Source organism: Eptesicus fuscus, chromosome 10 (genome assembly GCF_027574615.1).
Source record: "Eptesicus fuscus isolate TK198812 chromosome 10, DD_ASM_mEF_20220401, whole genome shotgun sequence".
Classification (NCBI taxonomy): domain Eukaryota; kingdom Metazoa; phylum Chordata; class Mammalia; order Chiroptera; family Vespertilionidae; genus Eptesicus; species Eptesicus fuscus.
The window spans coordinates 60,727,851-60,753,064 of record NC_072482.1 but is presented as its reverse complement, the minus strand read 5'-3'; the positions used below and the strand labels follow the sequence as shown (position 1 = coordinate 60,753,064).

Below are 25,214 nucleotides of genomic sequence, written 5' to 3'. Positions count from 1 at the left end.
ACATACCACTGTTAGTATCGTGATACAATGAACAACCGTTAATGACTATGAAATGGCAGCTCTCTGAGACAGCACTGGCCACAGCTAGCTGTCATTTCCAAATACATGAAAACTTAGTGGGGAAGTCGGGGAGGGAAGGAGGTGGTTGAGGACACAGGATCTTTCAGAACATGGAAATAAGGAAGATATCTAACGAGACCCTAATGAAAAGATTCAGAAAAGCACCTCTGAAGACAGGGAATAATATTGCTACCATAACTAAAAATCGTGGGTCAAATATTATTGGTCCTGCGTGACGTCACTAAGTGCCTACATGTATCTGAACAATTATTCGGCCTAACACAATCATCAGAAATAAATGAAGAGCTAATATATGTACATATTTCAGTACATTCCTGGTGTTACAGGCAAAATTAATTTAAATATGGAGTTAATTTAAAAAAATGGGAGGAGCCCGGCTGGCGTGGCTCAGTGATTGAGCATCGACCTATGAACCAGGAGGTCACGGTTCGATTCCCGGTCAGGGCACATGCCCAGGTTGTGGCTCGATCCCCAGTGGGGGGCATGCAGGAGGCAGCCCATCCATGATTCTCTCATCATTGTTTCTCCTCTCTCTCTCTTCCTCTCTGAAATCAATAAAAAAACATTAAAAAATAAATAAATAAATGGGAGGAAATCCAAAAGAAAGAAAAGAGTCATAGGTTAGAAATGTTGAGAGTGGACAGACTATAAACTTTAGTTCCTAGACTGAAGCCACAATAGGGCTGACACTTATGAGATGAAACATGTACACAGTTACTCACAATAGCATTGTTTAGGACAGCAAAAGCTTGGAAACAAAACCTAAACTGTAGAATATCCTTCAAGTGGAATAGTATGAAGTTGTAAGAAAGAAAGGACCTTCTCCATGTACTGATATGAAAAGAAGCTTCGGTTGTTAAGTGAAATATTCAACTTGCAGGACAGTGGATATAAAATGCTATCTTTTATGAGAAAGATATGCTAAATATAATAAAGTGGGAGAATATCTCCTCAAGCCTATTAAACGTCATTGCTCCAAAAATTTGCCATTCTCCAATATCATCACTTCTCCCCTCTTTCCTGGACCACTCAAAATAGCACACATTATTTTTCCCATCTCATAAAAATCCTTCTCTAGACCCCACTTCCCCTGTCAGCCATTATCTCATCTCTTTGCTCCCTTTTTAGCAAAACTCTCAGAAAGAGATGTCAACCCTTACTGTGTGTGACTTCTCTCAAAATCCTTCTTAAACGCACTCACCCAGCTTACACCTGCACCACGCCAATGAAACTGCTTTTGCCATAAGCACCAACATGATCACAACATGGCTAAAGCCAGTGGTTTTACTTGACTACCAGCAACATTGCACACAATTTTTCACTTCCTTGTGCTCGAGAAACTTCCATCACTAGACGTTGGGACAGCACTCTGTCCTACTTTTCCTCTACCTCACTGTTTGTTCCTTCCAGATCCCTTTTATTGGTTCTCCTTCCCCCTTCCCCACTCCCAGCCCTTGACGTTAGAGTGTTTTAGGACTCATCCCTGAGTCAACCTGTTTTTCTATCTACACTCACTCCCTTGGATATCAATAACATCCGTATGCTGACAACCCTCAAAATTAGGTCTCACTCCCACTTGGCATCTCTCCTTGGATGTCTAAAAGGCATTTCACACTTCTCTTGTGATTAAATTCCTGATCTTCCCTCCCCAACTTGCCATCTCAGTTGATGGCAATTCTATTTTCCCAATAGCTCAGGTAAAAAATCTTGGAGTTACCATGGATTCTTCTCTTTCTCCCATACTCAATACTCAACCCATTAATGACTACTTCAAAAACATACCCAGAATCTGGCCACTTAATACTTCCACTGCTCCAACCTTGTTTGAGCCACCTTGCTTGGATTATTGCAATAGCCTCCCAACCAGCCTCTCCCTTATTCCACACTTTCTTCCTTCACTGCCCCTTCTTAAAACAGGAGCCAAAGAGATTCTATTAAAATGTAAGTCAGATCATGTCACTCAAACCCTTGGGCCGGCTCCCCATTACATTCAGAGTAAACACAGAGTAAACTTTGCAAGGCCCTGCATGATCCGTTCTCCTTTCACTCGTCCTTTCTGACTTCATCTCCTACTACTCCCCCTCAATCTTTCCGTTCCAGTCACATTTGGGTCTTTGGTGTTCCATAAATGTGTGATCGGCATGCTCCGCTTAGGGGCTTCATATGGACTTTTGTTGTTCTGTCTGAATGCTCTTCCTCCAGATACCCATCTAGCTAATTCCCTCACTTTCTTCAAACTTTGCTCAAAATGCACTTTCTTAGTGAAGTGTATTCTGACCACCCTATTTAAAATTGCCACATGCCCCATCAAACCTCCACAGCCCCATCCTCCTTACAGCATTATCTTCTTATTTCTTACTAGAGGCCCAGGTAGGGTGCATGGGTAGGGTCCCTAGTGGCTGGTGGCCGCCAGCCGGGGCCTCCCTTTCTCCTGCTGCCGGCTGGGGCCTTCCTTCGTTCCGTGCCACCCCCTGGTGGTCAGTGCACGTCATAGCGAGTGGTTGAACTCCCGGTTGGTCAAACTCCAGAGGGGACAATTTGCATATTAGCCCTTTATTATATAGGAGGATGTTTATTGCTTATTGTCTGTCTACCCCCTTCTAGATGATAAACTCCATTAGGGTAAGGATTTTTTGCCCCATAACAGTAAGGATGCAAACAGTGTCTAAAATATAGATGCCTAGAACATAGTATGTGCTCGGTAAATAGGTATTGAATGAAGGAATGAATTAGTATATGCATAATAAAAGCCCTGAAAGGATATATTAAAAACTAATTAAAAGTGTGGTTACATAGGGGGTGGTAGAAGAGGGTCAGTGGTGGCAACACGACTTCTAAGTATACATTGTTAATATCATTTTGAATTTTGAACCAGGTTAAACAAATAAAATCAAATTTAAAATAATATGACAATGCTAGAACCATGGAAGTACGTCAACACTCCTTCACTTGCATGTGAAAGAGCAAAAGCACATGTGTGTGTTAGTTGTGCGGGTAGGTGGGGCTCATTTCCTTGTGCATGGCCCTGGGGGTGCTAGAAATAAAGAGAGACCTAGGGAGTCATAGACCGGAGCCAAGCCTCATCCCACACCCCCTTTTTGTTGGGGGTGCTGGCCATCAGCAAGAGCACGCACAGAGCCACTCCCTGCCCCCAGCTGGCTCTTCCAAGTTTCAGATGAGGTTTCTGACTCACACTTTCATTTTTTCTGACAGGAGACTCACTGCACATAAGAGGAAGCATCCAGCACAATCTTCCCAGAAATGTGAATATGACACAGCAGGGGCCTCTGGTATTTGCACTTATTATGTTATTTATTGGGAGGCGGGGGTCCTGTTTTTGAAAATGGGATTCCATTTTCTTTTACAATTGTCTACTTTCCATCATAAACAAATAAATCTGATGTTGTTTTTCCCTTAGGACAACAAAGGCGGTAGACATATCATCACTGTCCTAGCAAAATTGAAGTGGAAAATCCAAAGATTAATGTGCCTAGAGGTTCACACTTCTTAAGATGTCTAAGACTTTTATAAATCTAAACTTTGACAATTCAGAGCTTATGTATATTTCAGACAAGAAATTGGATACTTTTCCCTGGATACTTTAGGGACAGGTCTCTGGCTCAGAGAAGCCTAGTGAGGGACCACATCCATCACACACTTCCTGTTTGGGGACCATCACCTGCCAAATACCCGCAGAACTGGTTTGGCTTTAGCTCCGGGCTTAGCTGAAGGGGAAGTATTTTCCCTGCATGCTGGGAGATCTTCACTTCCTACTCATGAGTTCAAGTTTAGACATGCATCTACATCTGAAGGCAGGAGTCAGGGGAAGCCAGGGAGAGTAGAATTCATCCAGGAGAAGTAATTCCTGGCCAAGTGGAGTTGGCAGTCTCTACACGTGTCTCATTTTCAGTATGTGTGTGGTCATGGCTTCTTTAAGATGAAGCAGTTTTTGACAGAAGCGTGGTGGAGGCGGGAGACAGCACACTGGGGGCTAAGTGAGGGTTTGTTCTTTCCTCTCACTCTGTTCCCATGTTCTTGGACTGGAGGAAACTTTGACTTCCTGGTGGCCAAACCACTTCCCCTCTCTTTCTCTCTGAACACAACTGCACCCCCCTCCCCCAATAGACTCCGCCCTCTAGGAAGGGCCTCTTTATTTGCTAGTTTTTCACTTCTCTAACACAACCACCAGCTGCTGTGCCTGAGTGGCCCCTGGGTCCTAAGCCAAGGCATACAGAAACTTAAAGGCACACAACTGCCAATCAAAGTTGTTCTCCTGACGTGGCAGAGGGGACCCCCCAAAAGGTGGGCAGGTTGAAAACCTTGTTGCTTCAAGCATATGTATGTATTTTGTACTCCTGTGTTTCTCAAACTGCTCCCCAGAACACTAGTTCCTTGAGTTGATGACAGATGTTCCCAAGGGGGAGAAAAGGGTTCAGTGGTCAGATAGATTTAAAGAGCATTTCCTACTCTATCTGTCTCCTGGAGATGTATAATTCACAATAGGACAGTAAAGTCTCTAAGAAGGTTTGGAATAAAGAAACACTTTAAAATTACTTACTCCAAATTTCTCAAACTTATTTTGACAAAAAACAAACAACACCTTTTTCTCTCAACTCCTGCAAAATATGGTAGAAATCCTCTATCTAAAGCAATTAAGTCTAAGAGTTGATTAGTCAATCAAAAGAAGTTTGTTAAACCAGAGAATGCTTAAAAAATGACATGAACTATCTTAAACATCTTATTTAACTTAAAAATACACAAATATGCAAACCTTTGCCAATCTTCTAACATAAAGCCCACGCCTTTTCTTTGTACATACCCACTTCATTGGAGTTCTGTACCATCTTTCTTCTATAAACCATAATATACGTGCATGGTCTACAATCTCTAGTGTTCATTTTTTAAGTTTGTTTCTTTCCTTTTATGGAGAGAAAACTTAAAGAGTGTAAAACAATCCACATGCATCATGCTCACAGAAAAACTGAGCAGACAGTACAGAGAGTTCCTATGTATCTCCTGCCCCCACCACCAGCACACAGCCTCCCTCAATATCAACATCCCACTCCATGGTGGTACATCTGCTACAACTGATGAACTACACTGACATATTATCATCCAAAGTCCATAGTTTCCATTATGGTTCAGAAACTATGGGTTTGACAAATGTATAAGGACATGTATGCACCACTGTGGTGTCATGCAGAGTAGTTTCAAGGCTCTAAAAACCCTCTGTGCTCTACCTATTTCTCCTTCTCTCCTCTCTAAACCCCCGGCAACCACTGATCTCTTTAATGTCTCCATATGGTTGAAAGTCATATGGTTGGAGTCATACAGCAGGCAGCCTTTTCAGGTTGGCTTCTTTGACTTAGTTATATGCATGTAAGCTTCTCATGTCTTTTTATGGCTTGATAGCTCCTTTCTTTTTAGCCTTGAATAATATTCCATTGACTGGATGTGCCATAACTTATCCATTTCAGCTTAGTTTTTATAGAATAGATCTCTTTCTTTTTGTACTCCTATTTCATTGGGTTACACAATGCGGAATTAAATTACTCAAGCGAAATGACAAGTAAAAGTGGCATAAACAGGTTTGGAGCAAACAATGATCAATGATGCTAGGTGAACCTATGCAACCCAAAAACTGGTTAGTGAGCACTTTGCCTGCTTGTGTTACCAAGGGAATGGGAAGCTTCAGGCAACCCTGAGTCGTTAGTGGAGGGTGGTTGGGAGAAACTTGTGTTCCAGGGCACACTGCTGGGGACATGCTGGCCTGGACCATGCACTCCTACAGGTAAGTATTTTGATTGTGTTTCCCTCCAGTGGAACGTTTTTATCCACTCACCTTGAACATATCTATGCTTATGTATTTCTAATATTTCTAACTACCTACAATACAATCACTGGCTAACACTGCAAAGCATAATGTACTTAGGGTGAGGTCCATCAACAGTAAGAGTGAATCTCAACCCACATTCCCATAGTTCCCTTGACCTTTTAATCCTTCTGTCTGACTTCTTATCAGATGTGATTAGGTTATTTATTTACTTACTAGAGGCCTGGTGTACGAAATTCATGCAGGGGGGGGGGGGGGGGTGCGCCTCAGCCCGGCCTGCACCTTCTTGCAGTCTGGGAGCCCTCATGGGATGTCTGACTGACAACTGTCAATCAGACATCCTTAGCTCTGCCACAGAGGTGGGAGAGGCTCCCACCACCGCCGCTGTGCTCTCCAGCCATGAGCCCGGCTTCTGGCTGAGTGGCATTTTCCCTGTGGGAGCGCACTGACAACCAGGGGGCAGCTCCTGCATTGAGCGTCTGTCCCCTGGTGGTCAGTGTGCATCATAGCGACCGATCATTCCGCCATTGGGTGGAAACCGGCTCTCTGACATCCCCTGAGGGGTCCTGGATTGCGAGAGGGTGTAGGCCACGCTGAGGGACCCCACCGGTGCACGATCGGGGCTGGGGAGGGACGTGGGAGGTTGGCCAGTCGAGAAGGGATCATGGGAGGACTCCAGGGTGTGTCTGGCCCATCTTGCTCAGTCCCAATAGGCTGAACCCCAGCAGCAAGCTAACCTACGTCGGAGCATCTGCTCCCTGGTGGTCAGTGCATGTCATAGCGAGCAGTTAAGCGGCCTTAGCATATCATTAGCATATTACGCTTTGATTGGTTGAATGGCTGACCAGACGACTGGACACTTAGCATATTAGGCTTTTATTATATAGGGTTTTTTTGTTAATCCTCATCAGAGGATATTTTTCCCATTGATTTTTAGAGAGTGGAAGGGAGCGAAGAGGAGAGAAAAAGAGAGAGAGAGAGTGAGAGAGAGAGAGAAAAACATCCATGTGAGAGAGACACATCAATTGGTTGCCTCCCACATCCACCCTGACCGGGGCCAGAGAGCAAGCCTGCAACCCAAGTATGTGCCCTTGACCTGGAATCAAACCTGGGACCCTTCAGTGTGCGGGCAGACACCATAACCACTGAGACACCAGCCAGGGCTAGGTTATGTTTTTTTTAAACCTCATAATATTGCTAACGATAAGCATGTACCTGGATTAGAAGTGTTACCTCTATTATTTCTTCATATTCACTTGTGGATTACCTCCCTATGGTCACTTTAGGGTACCTCATTGTGGAGTGTGACATGTGACTCTTACATATAAATTTAATCTACTTAGAAGTTCTAGTATTTTCTTCCCACATCCCTGAGATATATGCACTCTACTTTGGAGACTACTGGCCTTATAACTGCTCAGAGAAGTTTAGGAAATCAATTAAAAAGGACTTTAATGCCAAAATGTCAGCGATGCAGAATGGCAGAGCCTTTCTGTATCAGTGGAGCCCATAGCTCTGCTAAGGCGAACCCAGGGGCTGAACGGGGGTGTCTGGAGCCGCTCCTGAAAGATCTCAGGGGAGCATTAGTTCAGCTACTGAGAACCAGCACCAGACCGGGTGTGGCTGCCACATTTCCGCTGCTCACTGACAAACCGAAAACTCACTCAGAAGCTATATAGAAAGATTCAGCTCCATGACTAGGTGGGGAGGAGGGATTGAGGTCGAGGGAAGATCAAGGGTTCCTTTCTGGCAGGTATAAATGTGGACACCTGAGCCTGCCAACAGAGAGAGAGGAGACCCCAAGGAAGGACAGGCACTTGTGATGCCCCTGGTCTCAATATCTTCATTCCCGACTCCCTCAAACCCCTTGCCCCAAGCTAACCTTGACCACAAAGGGTGGTCTTGCATGAAAAAGTGGTCCCTGTTGGAAGCCCCATCCACTATGGCTGCTTCTTGCTGCTGAGATGAGTAGGAGGTGGTTTCATCACCTTCTTCGAAAGCAGCTCACAGAGATCTTGGGAAGACTAGATTGAGGAAATGTACAGTACAGCACCCCAGCAGGCAGGGAGGTCTCTTGTCCCTTGAATGGGGGGAAGGTAGTACAAGAGGAGACCCAGACCTCCATGTTAAGTCATGCTGAGCAGACCCAACCCAAAAACCAAACACCCTCACCATTGGCACTTATTTTAAAAACTTCTTGAGTACAGAATTTGAACAAGACTTTAGAATTGGCCAGTATACTCTAGCCAGAGTAAGGTTTGGGAATATCAGCCTTACCACCATTCAAAAGAACTCTGCCCCTCCCCTCTGCCTGACTCCCACCAGCCCCTTCCTGACGGCCTTTCCAAGCACCGCTGAGCAGCACCCTGCCCAGGGCACACACCGCACAGCCGCAGAGCAGAGACGCGTCCTCCCTAGTCTCCTAAGGACCACAGCCAGGAAACTTGCAGAGGGTTGCACCTGCCGCGTGCTTGTGGATTTTCTCCCAGGAGCCACCTGGATGCAACCAAGGCAGCACAAACAACAGGCGCTTTGTGTGTTGTTAAATGTTCTGTAACGGGAGCTCAACCACTCTCCGCTCTCTGGTGACATTCAGAGCTGCCCAGGGGGCGTGGCTTGCCCTGTCACTGCACAGCCTTTTCCCAGAGCCCTGTTTGCAGATCCAGCTACTCGAAGCAGTGATCAAATGACAAGGGCTTAGGTGAGGACAGAGGTTATTCATAAACATTACAATCTGTGGGGTTGCCTCAAGAGGAAAACCTAAATTATTTGGCTAGTCAGACAGCTCCTCCATAGTTCAAAGGTTGTGGATTTTCCTACAGGATTAGTAGGAGTTAGGAATAGATACCGCAGTTCAGACAGGACCAGCTGTGTAATCTGGGGCACCCCCTGAAAAATAAAAATGCAGGGCTTCCTCTTCAAAAATTAGGAAAAAAGAAAAAAAATTAGGAAAAAAGTACCGTTATAGGTACTAAATGCAGAGTTTTCCTTTTTTCCACAATCTCTCTCTTGACCTGCCATGGTGTTCTCATTTGCTTTTAACATTGCACACCCAGGCATGGGAATGCTTGCATGGCAACTTGGACCCTCATGGGCACCCAGAAACCCTGCCCTGTGACTGGGTGCATGTGGTCCACCAGGCACAGAACTGAGATCTCATGCCTTAGCCAGGAGCAGAGCCAGGCATGACCCCTTCTGCCCCAACCCACTGTAGATGGGCAACCCTCTGCCCTGGGAGATCTTAGGCACCCAGGGAAGTGCAACAGGCTTGTCCCCACTGAGTCACCCATCCAACACACCGTGGTGCTGTCAGCCTGGGAGCACTGAGACACTGCCAGCTGTACACACCCTATCTGACCCTCGCCAGGCTCAGGCCCCCACTGCAGCGATTGTTGATGGGCTGGTGAGGGGAAGTTTAGGGGTGCCCTGGGTGACAGAGAGCAGTGGAGCAGGCGGCTGAGAAGCCCTCCTGGCAAGCTGGGGAGGCAACAGGAGGTGGGACTGTGTGTGAGCCAGAGCTCCAAGCCCTGGGTGCACCCTCCATCTACTCACTGGATTTCCACTACGTTAAAACTGGGAGTTTCAAGATGGTACCCAAAGAGCACTGAACTCCAAGTGCCCTGCATCCTGTGTGAGCACACTGGTCATGTGCTCGTGACGTGACCCTGGCATTAGACTGCCTTCCCACCCAAATGCATGCATTTCTAACATTTTACAAGTATATGCCATATATGTGTCATATATGCATGCACACATGGGGTAAGAAAAGCTTTAATGTATCCCCTCATTTCAGTTTTATTTCAGTTTCGAGTTAACAAGCAGAGTTGAGACTGAAGTTAACAGATGTTTTATATCTATGTATTTATTTATTTTTAAATTTCACTTATTGCAGTTGACATACAACAAATGTTGAAAGCCCTTTAAGTGGAAGCAAATATATGAAAGTGTTAATAGTACTTCTCCCTGGGTCAAGATGTTAAGTAATTTTTGTATCGTTCTCTGGGCATTGTAGAATGTTTTGCCCTGACTATGGACACATGGATTGCTTGTATAATTAGGAAAGGACAGTAAATGCTATTTGTGAGATAATAATAATTTACCTGTGGGGAGAGTAGGCTGCTCCTTGGACTTTTCTGACACAACCAGTGTGATCTCTCTGTTAACTTGTCTTAATACCTCCTGGATCATATGAATTTCAAGATTTTCCAGCAGTTTCTGAAGCTAGAGTGAGCAGTTTGAGAGTCAGTCTTCACAACTAGTTTACATCCTAGGCTTCCAAGACACTCCTGCAGAAGGGCCTTGGGCTAGTCCTGACCTTCAGCTGCCCCCTCCCGGAAGGAGGAAGGGCTCCTGCCATGGACTCCCAAGGGCTTCTGTGGGGGGAGGGGGCTCTTGGGAGAGTATGTACACCTCTTTGGAAACCAGCATTTTTTCTTCCTGGCCTACATTCTGACTAATAAAATATAACCCTTTTTGCTAACAAATTCTGTTACATTGCAAAGTGCTCGACGTCTGAGGTGACCTCATATGTTTTGGGGTCTCTAAATGTGAGCAGGAATTTTGTGATCTATTATCATATGAGAAGCCCTCGGGTCTGAAACTTGATGTAGGCACCAACAAGGATTTCACGAGAAGATTTAAAACTCCATACATGACCAAGAGAAAACCCTGTTCCACTAACTTTACACATTATGCTTGCAGAGCACACGTTCCTTGGGACTAGCGTGTGTGTGTGTGTGTGTGTGTGTGTGTGTGTGTGTGTGTGTGTGTTGGGGGAGGCACTGAATTCTCCTTGAATCTCAGTAGCCATGCATCTTGGCATTGACACCCAAACAGTTAGAGGCTGTGCTCATCTGCTACAATGAGCACAACCACACGGAGCCTGTGTCCCAGGACCAAGGTGAACAAACACCTGGGAAAACCTCCTCTCCATATAGATCATCTAAAACACACCCCGAACGGGCTAGCGCAAAAGTGGTGGTGTCTTATTCTCAGAAAAACAATCACATGAGCTATTTTATCCATTTCCATGGCGTGCGTATTGGGGGGGATACCTGTGCTGGATTTTATGTTTAAGATGCTAATGGTTATATTTTCTTTCGTCGTCTTTTTTTGTGGTGATACACCTTAATTTGGGGAAATTAAAATATGGAAATCTAGATTTATAGTTCTGAGACATTAAGTGGTAGTTATTTGCTTACTCAAAGCCCCACATGCCTTTAAATACTTAGTTCCCTCTAAGCCTGTTCAGTGGTTTACAAACCTTCAATTTACACTTCATTTCTTAGAAAAACAACAACACACCGCTCGGGTTTATCTGTTAATACCATAAAGCAAAATTTCAAAGCGAAATTCAAAAGAGCTCCTGCATACCTGCTGAGTCCTTATTTCAATTTCCGAGGCTCCTTCGGGGGGAAGGATAGACTGACTGCTTATTATAAGTTCTTCAAATGCATCTTCTTGCCCCATCCTCCTCGCTATAGCTTTCATGCTGGGGTACAGAATGTCAGCTCTATTAAAGAAGAGAGACCAACGTTATAAACATACATATTTTCTTCTCGTTCAGATTCTCTGACAATTATTTTCAGTTCTGTTTCCTGTCATCATGTATAAACCTCCCAACTCATCACAGACACATCAACATGTAAATTCACCACAGTTGCTGCTCTCTTGGTCAATGTTAAATCTTGAGCCGTTTCCCATTGGGTACATTTAATTGCAGTCTTTATTTTCCAAAATATTGACTAGTCTTCTCATTCCCTAGTAATTAGGGAAGCTGACTGTTAATCATTCATAAGACACACAATTCAGACCACCCTACCTTCTTGTGCTCCGTAAGGCCCAGGGTGGTGGGTGGTGCTTAGTGAGTGCCTGTTTGGAGACAGACACGTGGCAGGAGCAATGTGTCTTTCCTGCCAGCTGAGTCATCCTGGCCAGGACTGATGATTCCTTTCTGCCCTATGAAATCTCTGGCTGCAACGCAGGAAGCTCTCAGAAACTCAGAACATGAGTCTAATGAGGCAGAGTGTGGGGAGGAATTCGCAGCAGCAGCAGCATTTCCCTACCCAGTGCTCCCTGGGATCCTCTGAGCTAAAAAGCTTAGCGTCCATACTGAGGGCACACTTTAGAAGCCCAAGTTCCCAGGGACGGAGCTCTGGGTAAATGATGTGTGGTGTTGCCTAGTGAAATCCAGGGCTGTCCCTGCAGCCAACAGAAGCCAGCTTCTCCTGCAAAGCACTGTTTGTAGAGACACATTGCCCACTGGGCTCAGAGGGGCTGGCCATCCCAGGATGCATGGACCAGATCTCACCCCCAGAGCAAGGGGCTGGAAGTTGCCCAACCCCAGGTTCCCATGCATTTGCACCCCAGCCACACTCACTCGTAGAGCTCCGAGAACTGTTTGTGCAGAGAGACCGAAGTGATGTCCTGGCCCCGCAGCCTGAGCCGGCCCCACTGCTCCTTCAGCACCTCCAGCTGCTTCCACAGCACCAGAAAGGATCTCAGCGAAGCAAGGGACCCCACTGCCGCGCACGGGCCTCCCAGGTGCCAGGGCGCCTTTGGGCTGCTCTGGAACTGACTTTCGAATCCAGATGCTTTGGGCAAATTTGGCTGAAAACATTACAGAATTCCTCTTTATTGACCATGGACCAAGACAGGATAAACCTTTACCTGCAGCCCTTGAAGTCTTTGCAGAATGGCTCTTCTCCCCGGGAGGAGGGGTTTGCGGACCTGCAGCACATGTAGGACTTAGGGAAAGCATCCTTCCGGGCCTGACAGGAGAGGAAGGCCTCCATTTCAGCTTGCTGTGGGAGTCTTGAACCACTCGTTTTTACACCTTTTGTACTTGGGTACTGACATTTTATCTCCCTTTGAAAAATTAAGTCTTTCATGTTTAGCCTCTGCATTCTGGAAAGTGCTTGTCAACACACTCGAGATTTAACTCCACACATGGTAGAGCAATGATAGAACCTTAAATCGGGGATGTTGCCCATTGTATGGGTAAGGAAATGGAAACTTAAGTCTATCTTACCTCCTGTTCCTTCTACCATCCTTTAAAAGGCAGATAGCACTTTTAAAGTGTCTCTTAATTGGAATGTACTATTCAATAGGAAATTTTACTTTAAAATCATGATTTGTTCATTCATCTTTTTGTGTTTTTCTTCAGTAAGTGTTTGTTGAGGGGCTGCTATGAGCCCTAGAGGGAGAGGAGGAAGAAAGGGGTTCAGATCCCTGCTCTCCTGTGACCAGTGGAAGGACAGACAGAATGGGACCTGTGTCCAGGCCCTCAGTCTGACAATAGTGTCTCAGTCACAGGAAAAGGAACTTCCCTTTGTAAATGAAAATGGCAAATCTGATCACAATGTTATGACAAGAAGGGCCTCAGAGAGCAATCAGGTGTTAGCACCACAGGCAGTTTCCTGGGTAGGAACAGGAAGAACAAACACTTGATGTAACTGGATCCTAGAGCAGTGCTATTAACATCTGAAGGAAGGCGTGGCTGCCAGAGGAGAGTGGGTTAGAGGGACAGTTGGCAAGCAAGATGGGGGGGTGGGGGGAGTGAGCTCCTGAAGACAGCTGGCAACCCCTCAACCTGGTAGCCCACTTCCTCAACAATCAGCTAATCCATGCATTTCCAGATTTGTCTCATCTTCTGAAACCTTTTGTTCCATGAAATTGTACGCAGTAGCCCCAAATATCCAACAGACCAGGGCCAAACAGGGTGATACGAGGTGAAGCCTACAGGCCACATAGTTGGCCCCTCTGCTCAAAAACCCCCAAAGTGCCTCTGAGGAACCCAGGGCTCCTGGGACCACAGTTTTAAAGGCCCTGAGCTGGTCCATCACTTTCCCTTTGGAGTTTTAGATTGAAGTCTAAGAGATCACAGAACTGATGGCATAGCAGAAACAGGGAACCCAGAGTCATAACTCACAGGCAGTATAAATTCCAGTGTTTACTATTGTCTATGAATAGTTACATACTCTTAAGTAAAACAAATTATAAAATAAAACCGATTAAAGTAAACAATAATTTTAAAGCAAACTTACTGCAGTAAAATATAGTTGTCACTTGAACAACATGGGGGCTAGGGGCACCGACCCCTGCTCTGTGAACTTAAGTTGAATTGAGATGGGAAACCCGGGGTGTAGAGGGCTAACTGTACATTGAAAAAGCCCATGTACAAGCAGACCCATGCATTTTCAAACTGGTGTTTTTCAAGGGTCAAGCATTCATATGAAGAGAAGCCTTCTTTTCCTAAGTGTTTTAAAGGATAGGAGGAGGAATAGGAGACGGGATAAAGAACAAGGTGGAGGAGTCGGGGGTGTTGGGGAACAATGGTAATCCATCAGAAACAGGGCCACAATATGGTCAAGAGAGGGACCAAAGGGTCCAGCATGCTTCTCGATCTTGGAGTTATTTGGTCTATACCCAGCTTTGCAAATGCTCCTCCACAGTGAAGCACTGAATTCTATTGTGAAATTTAGATGGCGCATCTACACACACTTCCTTTCTCACCAAAAGGTCTGAAGTGGACCTGTTACTCAGTGTTAATAAGACACAGGAAAGTCTACTGGGAGGTTTCTAGAATGTTTTTTTCCTCCTTGATAAAAAGATAAAGCCTGCTAAGGAGAAAGCTTTTTGCTCCTCTTTTCATTTTACAAGGATGAGGGAGGCATTTGCTGACACACCAGGATGGCAGAGCTGGGTGCCGGCACCTACTGAGTGGCTGCCCTAACCTGACCTACCTCCTTCTAATCTTGTTTTGAAAGATTAACACACTCCTGTAATTTAAGTCATGGCTAGTGGGACAACCTGTTATTTATGGCAGGTGCACCCTAATTGGCACAGAGGGGCATTCGCTTAAAGATGGAAGATCAGAAAAGGCTTTCAGAAAGCTGGTTTGGAAGTTGAAACCTGAAGGATAAGTAGGAGTTCATTGGATGATGAAGCAGAAAGTGGGAGAAGAAGGAATTTTTCCACCAGAGGGACCGGCTTGCAGGAAGGTACTGAGAAGAGAGCACATGGTGCGTTTGTCAACATGAAAGAAGTCGAGGGTAGAAATATTGTCAGGAGTCAAGTTGTGAAGGTCTGCTTAAGGCATGTGAACTCTATTCTTTTTTTTTTTTAATATATATTTTATTGATTTTTTTACAGAGAGGAAGGGGGAAGGATAGAGAGTTAGAAACATCGATGAGAGAAACATCGATCAGCTGCCTCCTGCACACCCCCTACTGGGGATGTGCCCGCAACCAAGGTACATGCCTTTGACCAGAATCGAACCTGGGACCTTTCAGTCCGCAGGCCGACGCTCTATCCACTGAGCAAAACCGGTTTCGGCGTGAACTCTATTCTTAAGGCATTTGGAAGTCCTTGATGGATTATAGGAGGGAAGTGACATAATCAGATTTTCATTTTAAAATATTATCTTGGTGACTAGAGTAGAAGGAAGCAAGAGTGAGTATAGGGAGTCCTATTAGAGGTTATGATCACAGCCCTGCATTAGGAGGTGATGACAATTTGGACTGGTGGATGTGTGGTAGTGAGGGAGGATGGAGAAAAGTAGACAAACTTGAGAGATATTAAAATAATAAGATATTAGCCTGCCGGCATGGCTCAAGGGTTGAACATTGACCAGGAGGTCACATGCTCGGGTTGCGGGCTTGATCCCCAGAGTGGGGCTTGCAGGAGGCAGCCGATCAATGATTCTTTCTCAACATTGATGTTTCTATATCTCTCTCCCCCTCTCTCTTTCTCTCTGAAATCAATAAAAATATATTAAAAAATAATAGGATAGCAAACCTTGGTGTCTGACTATAGGGTATGACAGACAGAAGTCAAAGATGGGTGTCCAGATTTTTTGCTTTGGACAATGGGGCAGGTGGTGGTAAGCTGACAGTGAATATGGAAAGAGGAGCAAGTTTTGGGGAAGTAAAATGGGACACACAGTTTCTGAGATGGAAAAGGTAGAGATGTTTGAGATGGAATAAGCAGTTGAGCATGAGAATCTGATAGGATTGAGATTTGGACTGGACATGTAGATTTTGGAGTCATCACATGCAAATCCATCAAAGTCATAAAGGTAGATAGGTGTGGCTAGGGACAGACAGGGTGAGGCATGGAGCAACACCGCGGATAAGAGTAAGAGGGAGCTCCAGGGCCAGACTCTTAGGTTGGCATCTGGGTTTGTCTCCTCGCTAGGCATGTGATTTTGAGCACATCACTTAACCTTGCCAAGCCTTGGAATTATCTGTAAAAGGAGAAAAATGCAAGTGCCTATCTCATAGAATCATTGTAAGGATTAAAGAAATTAATAAAGCACTCTGAACAGATCCCAATCATAGCAATAGTAATATTTAGAGCCAACTTATTGATTAGATACAGAAGGCACAGTGTCTAGGGCCCACAAAATATTTTAATTTATTTTAAAATCATAGAAAAAACATTTAGGTTGAATAAAATATTTTAATATATGATGTTAACATATATATTTTTATATTAACATAGTTGTAAACTGTAACTGTTAATTGTTTTTATGGAGGAAAAAAATGACTGGAGCCACGAAAGTAAAAATGCAGCCCTGGTGGCAATAGTAATGAGATGAAACCCAAAAAAACAACATTTTCGAGGTTGGCAGAGGTAGGTGAGTCTGCGGAGAAGTCTGGGAAGGCACAGCCAGCAAGAAAACTAGGTGAGAGCTGTGCTTTGGGAGCTAAGGGAAGAGAAGCTTCAAGAAGGAAACACTGTGTCACATGCTGCTAAGGGGTCGGTTGGAAGGGGACTGAAAAATACCCAGAGGATTAGTGACAAGGACCATGTGCTCTTGATGACGGTGGTCTCAGTGGTGAGATGGGGAAGAAGAAAGATTGCGGTTTCTGAGGAGTGGATGGAAGGTAAGGAAATGGAGATGGCTGGTGCATACATCTCTCAGAACATTTAGCTCTTGAGGGAGGCTCTTTAAATAGGGGCCCCAGCTAGCTTACCCTGTGTCCAGACAAGTCTCTATCTGGTTCCCAGACACATGCAGAATTGTTTCAAGCTATGGTACTCGGTGGGCTAGTGGCTCTTGGCACCTTAGAGTTTCAGAGGGACACGTCCGAAGGAGGGAGTGCTTGCCTAGGAGTCCACCGGGTAGCTGAGCGATGAAGGCTGGAGCCCAGGCTGGAGATGCTCACCCGGGTCCTTCCAACTCCAGTCCTAAATGTGTGACTCACAAGAAAAAGCAGCCCGCAATGGAGTATTTGTTCTATTGGTTTCAATGGCCCCCTCGAAGCCTTTGTTCTATTTTTTTAATGAAAAGAAATGGATATCCCACTGATCACGGGACTTACTGTGAAAGTCAGCCCTTTGGAGCGGCTTTCACAGGCTAGTGCTGCTTCATTGCTCCTCCTGTGCAGCATTAGCACAGTCCTGGGTCTCACTAGCAGAGGCTGTGGAGCAGATGTGGCTTTCTAGTCCATCTCCAAACCAGGAAGGTCCTTTAGGACAACATAGCATTGGCCAACTATGTAGACTGTTCACCAAGAGTACCTGCGTATTTTTGTCTAGTGTGCCCTGCTGTCCTGGGGGCCCCTCCATGATCAGATGATAACTGCTCAGAAGTACATCTTCCATTAGCAGTTGCATGTCCACCAGCTCTCCATGAGCCACCTTGAGGTCATGGTCACTCAGCCTACAGAGGCACAGCTAAAAACAAAAAAGAACAAAAACAAAACAAAAACATCCATTTTGAAGACTTCTATGTATCCTTTATGCATAGCTTTTGGGGAGAAAACTAGAAATAATTTTGTTTACAAGCCCTGGCTTCTCAACTATTAAAAAATTCCATAGTAATCAGAGTACATTTCTAGCTAAGTCTTCTTGGAACATATCAGACTTTTGGCTCTGTATGGAAATCCAAGTTTCCCAGCCCTTACAGTGGTGTCTGTACTTGGCGAATGTCTAGTGTGATGCCAATTTTCCTTTAAAAGTACAGGTACAAACACATGTATGCATCGGGAAAATACTGGGGGAAAATAACCCAAAATGTTGAGTGAATTGTGATTGTTTTCTAGTGGGAGGCCATAATTATTATTATTTTTAAAACATTCTTACTATTTTACTTGGAAAACACACACTTTTAGACTTATGGAGAACTCTGGGCATACACAAAAGCTAATAGAATCGTTCCCACCACCAGCTCCCCAAACTACCAACTTATGGCGAGTTCTGCCCCATTGCCACCACTCCCCACCTCCATACCATTTTGAAGAAAATTTATGATTGATTTTCATGTTGTTCTTAATTTTTTTCCATATTTTATATTTTTTAAAATGAAAACATAATATTTGTTTAAAAATCAGGGGGAAAACACATCATTGAAAAAAAATTCTCTGTATGAGTTCTGCTTACAGAGTTCTCTTCCTATCACTGTTCATAGACGGGTCAGAAGTCACATGTGTCTGAGCTGCCAGCCTGGGTGTTTCTCTAAGAGGCTCACAGAGTGACTGGGAAAGGCTGGCCTCTTTTCCAAATCATTATGGGATCTGAGTTTACAACCAAGGCTGATACCAGCTCAGACCAGGATTCTCTTTTGACGTAAGAGAACATGTTTCAACTTACAGTCATCGGGTTTACAGCCTCATTATAAAACACCCTGGTTATCTCATCAATTATTCACCACTGGCTAGAGGGTGGAGGATCTGACTTATGTCCCAATGACACTTGCTTTGCAGTCTGTATTCAGTTACTTCTGTGACAAGTGGGAAGATCTATCCTACCTGCATATTATATTCCAGGGTATCTGGGCTGCTACTCATAACTGGAAACGGTCCTCCATCTTCTAGAAATGTTCTCCAAGGGAACAGCACAGATGCCTTAAAAGAGCAAATAATAAATGTGATAATGCTGTACTGTGTTCATAAGTAATAGACATCTGTATATGAACAGGATAACTCTGTCTGCACCCCAAAGTACTGTGGGATGATTTATTTATTATGTAGAAATAGTTCTTAATGTATTGTTCCTAATGATGTAGAGGAGAGAGTTATAATCTGATTTCGTTAAATTGATTTTTCAGAAAGTGGCTAAACACAGGATACTCAAGACTTCAGTGTAACTAGTCAGAACATCGTTTGCAAGTTCCAGAACAGTATAATACCAATGTAAATAATCAACAAAGTAAACTTACTCAAATGTACTTGATACTAGAAATCTTAAAAATTTATCTTTAATCACCATTGTGATTCAATTCTAGGTAACAACTCAAAATCAATGCCACAATGTTACACCATCTTCTCCACATCACTGTCCAACAGCCACGGCATCCCCTTCTCCTCGTAGCACCACAAGCAGCCCTGGATATAGCAGACCTGTCCATCTGACCCCATCTGACACTTCCAGACCTGGTACTGGCTTCAGACAGTTCCTAGATCTGGAGTTGGTTCAGCTGGCAGGGAGTCAAGATAACTGTATCCACCTAATTCTAGGCAACACCCAAAGGCAGAAGGAACAGACCCAATGGTCATGGTCCAACCTTGTCTTCTGGGTCTAAGAGAGGGTCAAGGCTTGGGCCAAGAGCCATTGTCTTATAGCTAGGGGAGGTAGAAGCGTGAGACTTCCATGGGGTTGATGTGGGCATTACTACATAAAACCATTAGGCTGGAGGTTTTGGAGTCAAAAGACCTAGGCTTGTGAGGTGCTTTGAAAGGTGTCCACCAAGTTTTTGCTACTGCTCCCATTAAGAGGTGGAGTTTAATTCTCCCCCGCTTGGTGTGTGATGAAATCAGTGGCTCGCTCCATGGAATAGAATGTGGCAAAGGTGATGCGCGTCACTTCTGAAATTAGGTAACAAAACGAATGTAACTTCCATCTTGGGTTCTCTCTCTCGCTCTCCTAAATCGTTCACTCTGGGGGAATTCCCCTCCAGGAGAACCTTGAGGGGACTACAGCACAGGCCAACACCTTACTCGGCCTCCTGAGCCAGAACTACTCAGCTGAGCTGTCCCCAAATTCCCGAGCCCCTGAAACCATATGAGATGATGGCTGTGCATTGTTTTAGTATGCTAAGTTTTGAGGTATGGCAGCCTGAGATAACTAATGCAGCTTGTGAGCTGGTGCTGCCATGTCTACCTGGCCGTCTGATCTCTGGGCTTCCTGAACCTTAAGTTCTTTCGCTGTAGAAGGCAGGTAATATTGTTGGTGCCCAGGAGCGATAACAGTGGCCAGGATTACATTTGCTAACACCTGTTGGACGCAGGGCTGTTCAAAACCCAGCTGCTGCCTAATTGACGTATTGTAATTGCTTTCACTATTTCTTAAATGAAAAAGATCGCATGTTGGTTTTGCCACCAGCTGTGAGCAGATAACTGTTGCCCCAATTAGCCTGTTGAGCAGTTGGGCATTAACAACCCTGACTGGGGATCACAGTTGGCCGTGGGCCCACACTGCTCTTCCCTGTGAGCGGAGGGAAGCCCACCAAGACAGGAGTGCATGAGAGCTGGGAGAGTCCCAGCGATATTTACACCAAATGGACACAAAGTGACGAAATCCCCTATGCACAACACGCCTTTCATAGGTATAAAATACCTCTCAACACACCTGGAGGCTCTGTGGGTCCAGCGGCGGGGGCAGGCTGAGCTGTGAAGCAAAAATGCTCTTCACCAGCGAGTTGCTCAGCGGTGGCAGCCCATGGCACAAGCTGTCTGTGACAGACTGGCAGGCGGGAGCATTTCCAGCTGTCAAAAATGTTCTATGAAAGAAATGGAGGGAATCTCATGAAAAGTAGTTACTTAAGCTTCCAAAACTCAAAACTTTCTTCAGTTACTTTAGCAAGATGAGAGACATTAACAGGTTTCTTCCTCAGGGACCTCATCCCTCACCCTTTCTTTACACATCACCCTTCACTCCCACAATTCACAGCTCTTAAGTGGACGGTAGCAACGAGCAGTAGAACTTCCTAAATGTGGACATGTTCTATATTTTACTGTCTAAGACGGTAACCACCAGCCATATGTGGCTGTTGAGCACTTGAAATGTGGCTACTGCAACTGAGGAATTGAATTTTAAATTTTATTTAATCTAAATCAATATTTAAAGTTTTACATTGAATAGCCACATGTGGCTACTATATTGGACAGTTCACTTGTTGCTCTAGACTAGAACAATGATATTAGTTGCTTGTTGAATTGATTATTTTAAGACCAATAGCTGAGACGACAGTTCTTGACATGTAAAATTAAATTTTAAGTTAAATGATAAGAACCTGGAGTTTGAAAGAGAAAGATTTTTGTTTTGTTTTCAACAAAACTTGGCTTTGCTTATCAAGAACCAAAAATTCTAAAGACTAGAGGATGAAATTTATACCCTATGCTGTAGAGAAGGAAGTATGCATGATACATTATAATGACTTTCCTGCTCAAAAGGAAAAAAGAGTTTAGCAAAAAAGAAAATACTGCTTCTAGAGCTTAGATCTAGTGGATGAACAAGAAAAGATCCTGACAAAGGATAAGCAGGAGTGGGGAGAGGGTCAGAGGGAAGGGGGGGGAGTGTCCCAGAACAGAAGGGACCTTTTGCCTGGGTCCTCCATGGGCTTGGCCCAAGTGTTGCATAAAGCAGACATAAAGAAGAAGAAGATTAGCATGACTAAGGGAGATGTTAGCACTGAGGAAAATGAGGCAGCCTCCCAGAGACCAGCAGACAATCAAAGTGTGGAAGAGTGCCCGAGTCCCCACAAATTGGTGTCTAGGCAGGGTGCTGAGCAGCAGGCAAACCAGAAAAGATCTGGGGTTGGACCAGCTAAGCAACAACAGAGATGGGTGAGGTGGGCCACTCCTCACTGACTGGCAGGATGATTTAGAAGCACCACCAGGAACTTGGGTCACCTCTGAGAGGAACGAAGGAGAAGACAGGTGTGGTGTGAGGCCTAAAATGAAGGTCCAATATCATGTGCTGCCTTGACACCAGGTAAAATCAGGAGGGTCTTGAATAGCCTAATCTCAAGTTCCCCTCCCCACCCCGACCCCACAGGGGCCAAGTGCAGTCCCTGCTTATTTCTGAGGAGTGGTTTCCATTCTCTGTGTGGACAACAAAGGGGTGCTGTAATAAATCACAAATTCCTAACTGGGCAGGTCATGGTGGGTAGTCATGCCCCAGGCCTATAACTATATCTATAACTATAACTATAATTATAACTATAACTATAACTATAACTATAACTATAACTATAACTATATGTGTATATATATATATGTATATATACACACACACATACATATGGTATACATATATAAATTGATTTTAGAGAGAGAAAGAGAGAGGGAGAGAAACATCAATAAGCTGCCTCCTGCACATGCCCCACATGCCCACAACACTGGCAAGCTTTTGGTGCATGGGACGACGCCCAACCAACTGAGCCATACCAGCCAGGGCTATAACTTCTTTAGTGAAGGTTTTTAAGCCAGCTCTGTCCATTGTTCTTGTGCATCTAGGCTAACACACCTTTGAAATGCCCCCTTTCGTAACCCTATTACTAAAGTGTGCAAGAGAAGACATAATCTCATTAACTATACTGCAATCTGATCCCCATCTTGCTTTCTCTCACCTTCATGCAATCTTCCTTAGTTCTCTTCTTAATTTCAAATGCATAAGATAAATTGCAAACTTTTATTTTCCAGAGCATTTGAGATCTTGTTCCCTAGCGTGTGTCATCAATTTGGCTCAAATAAATACTTATAAAAATTGTCTACAAAAATCATTTACCATAAAATTATTTAAATGAACCAATTGTATCCTCCTGTGGAAACCCGGGGACACCACATCCTCTCAATGCACAAAGTCTGCCTCCCACAGCCCTGGTTTTTCACTCTGTTCCCAAATGCAATTCCTCTGTGGCCCTGCATGGCATATAATGTCCTCTTCCCCTGGCTGTGACACCGAGAGGCAGAAACCATGTATTAGGTGACTCTGTGGGGCCCCTGTCCTATTGTCTAAGAGCTACATCCTTCCCTGCCTCCCCCCAGTCTATGGGAGCATGCTGCTCTCATGCTAGCTAAGAGTTCAGTTCTTTCTTTTCAAATGCTGGAGAAGCCTTCAGTTTACATAAGCAGAAAGTTCCCTGGGGTAAACAATCATATTTGCTCCGAGGTGGTGAGTGCTGGGAAGGGCGAGGGCACTTCCCAAGCTTCCTGTCTCTTTGATTACCTAAGGATTTTTCCTTGTTTGCAGGTTCAGCACTAAATAAAATCAGCAAGATGGATGCCATTTACTGTTCAGCTTCTCTTTTTCTCCCGGCTCTGGGCTCCGAAACTCCAAGTCAGAATTTGCAAGGAATTTACGTAGGGTAAAAAAGGAGGACTAAGTCCCAGAAGTTCTTTTGGATTCCAGTGATACGGGGTTAGTAGGGGACTTCTCTTCAGAGTCCCCTTTTCTATCCATACTGCTGCCTGGCACCCACCCAGTTCTCAGGTTTTGGAATCAAATGCACCTAGGTTCTGGTTCTGGTCCTGACACTTTCTGGAATCGGCTCCCTGAGTTGTCATAAATAAATGAATTTACCCCTGGCCTTGTGGGTATTACGTACTCAGACATAGGCCACAGTGCCCTCCATTCCTCAGACAGAGTGTGCCAGGACCAAGAAAGCCCACAAAGCAATTCCTAGGGGAAGGAGAGTGGGAACCCTGGGAGAACCATAGCAAGCTGAACCCCACGTAGCTGAAACCCCCAAAAAACCTTTTGGGGTATAGTCCTATTTTTTCACCCTATGTAAATTCATTGCAAATTCTGACTTGGGGTTTCAGAGCCCAGAGGGCTAATGAATGGCCATCCTGACAATTAGAGCCTTTAAATCCTACCTGCTTGGCTAAGCTATAGCTCAGAAAGCTGTTTGTCAATAAAAAGAAAACAAATGAGCCGGATCCAGTCCCCTGATGCTCACAGTGTGGAAAAGGCAGAGTACAGAAGCAAATATAGTTCAGTACAGTCCTCACACTTCCATCCTCTATGGACACCCACACTGCGGGGGGTGGGGGGCGCGTGATCATCATCCGCAGGGGAGAGCACTCCCTGCCTCCCAGGTCTTCCTCATTGGCTAAATACTCCCACAGAGAATGAATCAAAGGACGTTAATGAATGCTGGCAATTTAAGGATAAGGAGAGACCCTCAGGACTGCCCTCTTTCCTTTCTACACAAAACGTATTATTTATACTGGAAACATGTGACTCTTAATACAAACTAATTTTCTCATCAGTCATGATTAATTAACCAAATAAACATTCTTTTTACAGGCAGAGTACTTACTACCTACAAGGCCAGGGGTAAATTTATTTATTTATAACAACTCAGGTAGCCGATTCCACTGGCTTCAGAAGTACAGTGCAAACTCTGTTCTTCTGAAAGGTAGTTAAGGGCTGAGAACAATAAACAAAACTCTTGGGAAGAATCATCTTCAGAAGTATAAAAACATTATTCCCAATAAAATCATCTGAATATTGAAAGCAGCAATTGTTATGCAGACTAACTGCACTGAAATCACATTTAATAAAAATCGAGACTATGATTATCCGACAAGAACACATTCCACACCCATGGCCTTTGTGGCAGGACACAGCTGATAGCCACAGTGTTCTGGATTGGGTTGTGCCCCTGACTATTTTAAGTTTGTTATCTAATCTTGCTAAGAGTGGCCTCTCCCTCGATGGTCACTCAGAAACATCTGCCCTGCAGAATTCACTAGACAGGATTAGCGCTCCAGCCCTTACCGGACGAGGTGCCTCACTGCAGCATCAAATTGCAGAAACAGGACCTCCCTTCGGAGGAGGAGTGCCTGGGACACCTGGGTGGGGTCTTGGGGACTCTCGAGGCTGTCAATCATTTTCTGCAGCCCTTGAAGCTCAGACACTGGAAGATGGACAACATGAGGAGAGAGTGTGAAATACCAGCTACTTTAGCTAATCCAGTGAACCATCATTTCACCTCCCCAAATAACTTTTTACCTTTTCTCTTTGTTTGTGAGTATGCTAATTATGGTTTGGAAGTCCAGAAAAACCTTGTGTTCTAGTACCCAAGCTCTGTGTAGCTTTCCTTCCTTCCTTCGAAAGATAAAAACTTATTTTGCTTTTCAGCAGAATAAGGAAAGGCTTTTGATTCCCGTCTCTCTCTCTCTTGCAGTCTTTAAAAATGGGGGAGATGTTAAATTGAGAAGACTCACATTATACTTTAAAATTCCCTCAAAATATAAGATAAAATTCCTTAAAATACTCAAATACATACATATATATATATACATATATATATATTCCAAAAAGACTTCTGAAAGAAAGTTTTAAA

The 25,214-nt window shown here is 44.5% G+C and overlaps 1 protein-coding gene across 1 annotated transcript in view; it reads right to left on the bottom strand.

The window, feature by feature from the left end:
• Positions 1-25,214, bottom strand: part of LOC103284730 (coiled-coil domain-containing protein 162-like) — a 51,203-nt gene that overhangs the window by 25,032 nt on the left and 957 nt on the right. The window contains exons 2-8 of the mRNA XM_054722670.1: positions 24,647-24,785; positions 20,489-20,639; positions 18,670-18,765; positions 17,441-17,596; positions 12,294-12,523; positions 11,288-11,426; positions 10,015-10,135 (exon numbers count right to left, since the gene is read on the bottom strand). Coding sequence (XP_054578645.1) covers positions 10,015-10,135; positions 11,288-11,426; positions 12,294-12,523; positions 17,441-17,596; positions 18,670-18,765; positions 20,489-20,639; positions 24,647-24,785 — 1,032 coding nt within the window. The remainder of the gene's footprint in view (positions 1-10,014; positions 10,136-11,287; positions 11,427-12,293; positions 12,524-17,440; positions 17,597-18,669; positions 18,766-20,488; positions 20,640-24,646; positions 24,786-25,214) is intronic.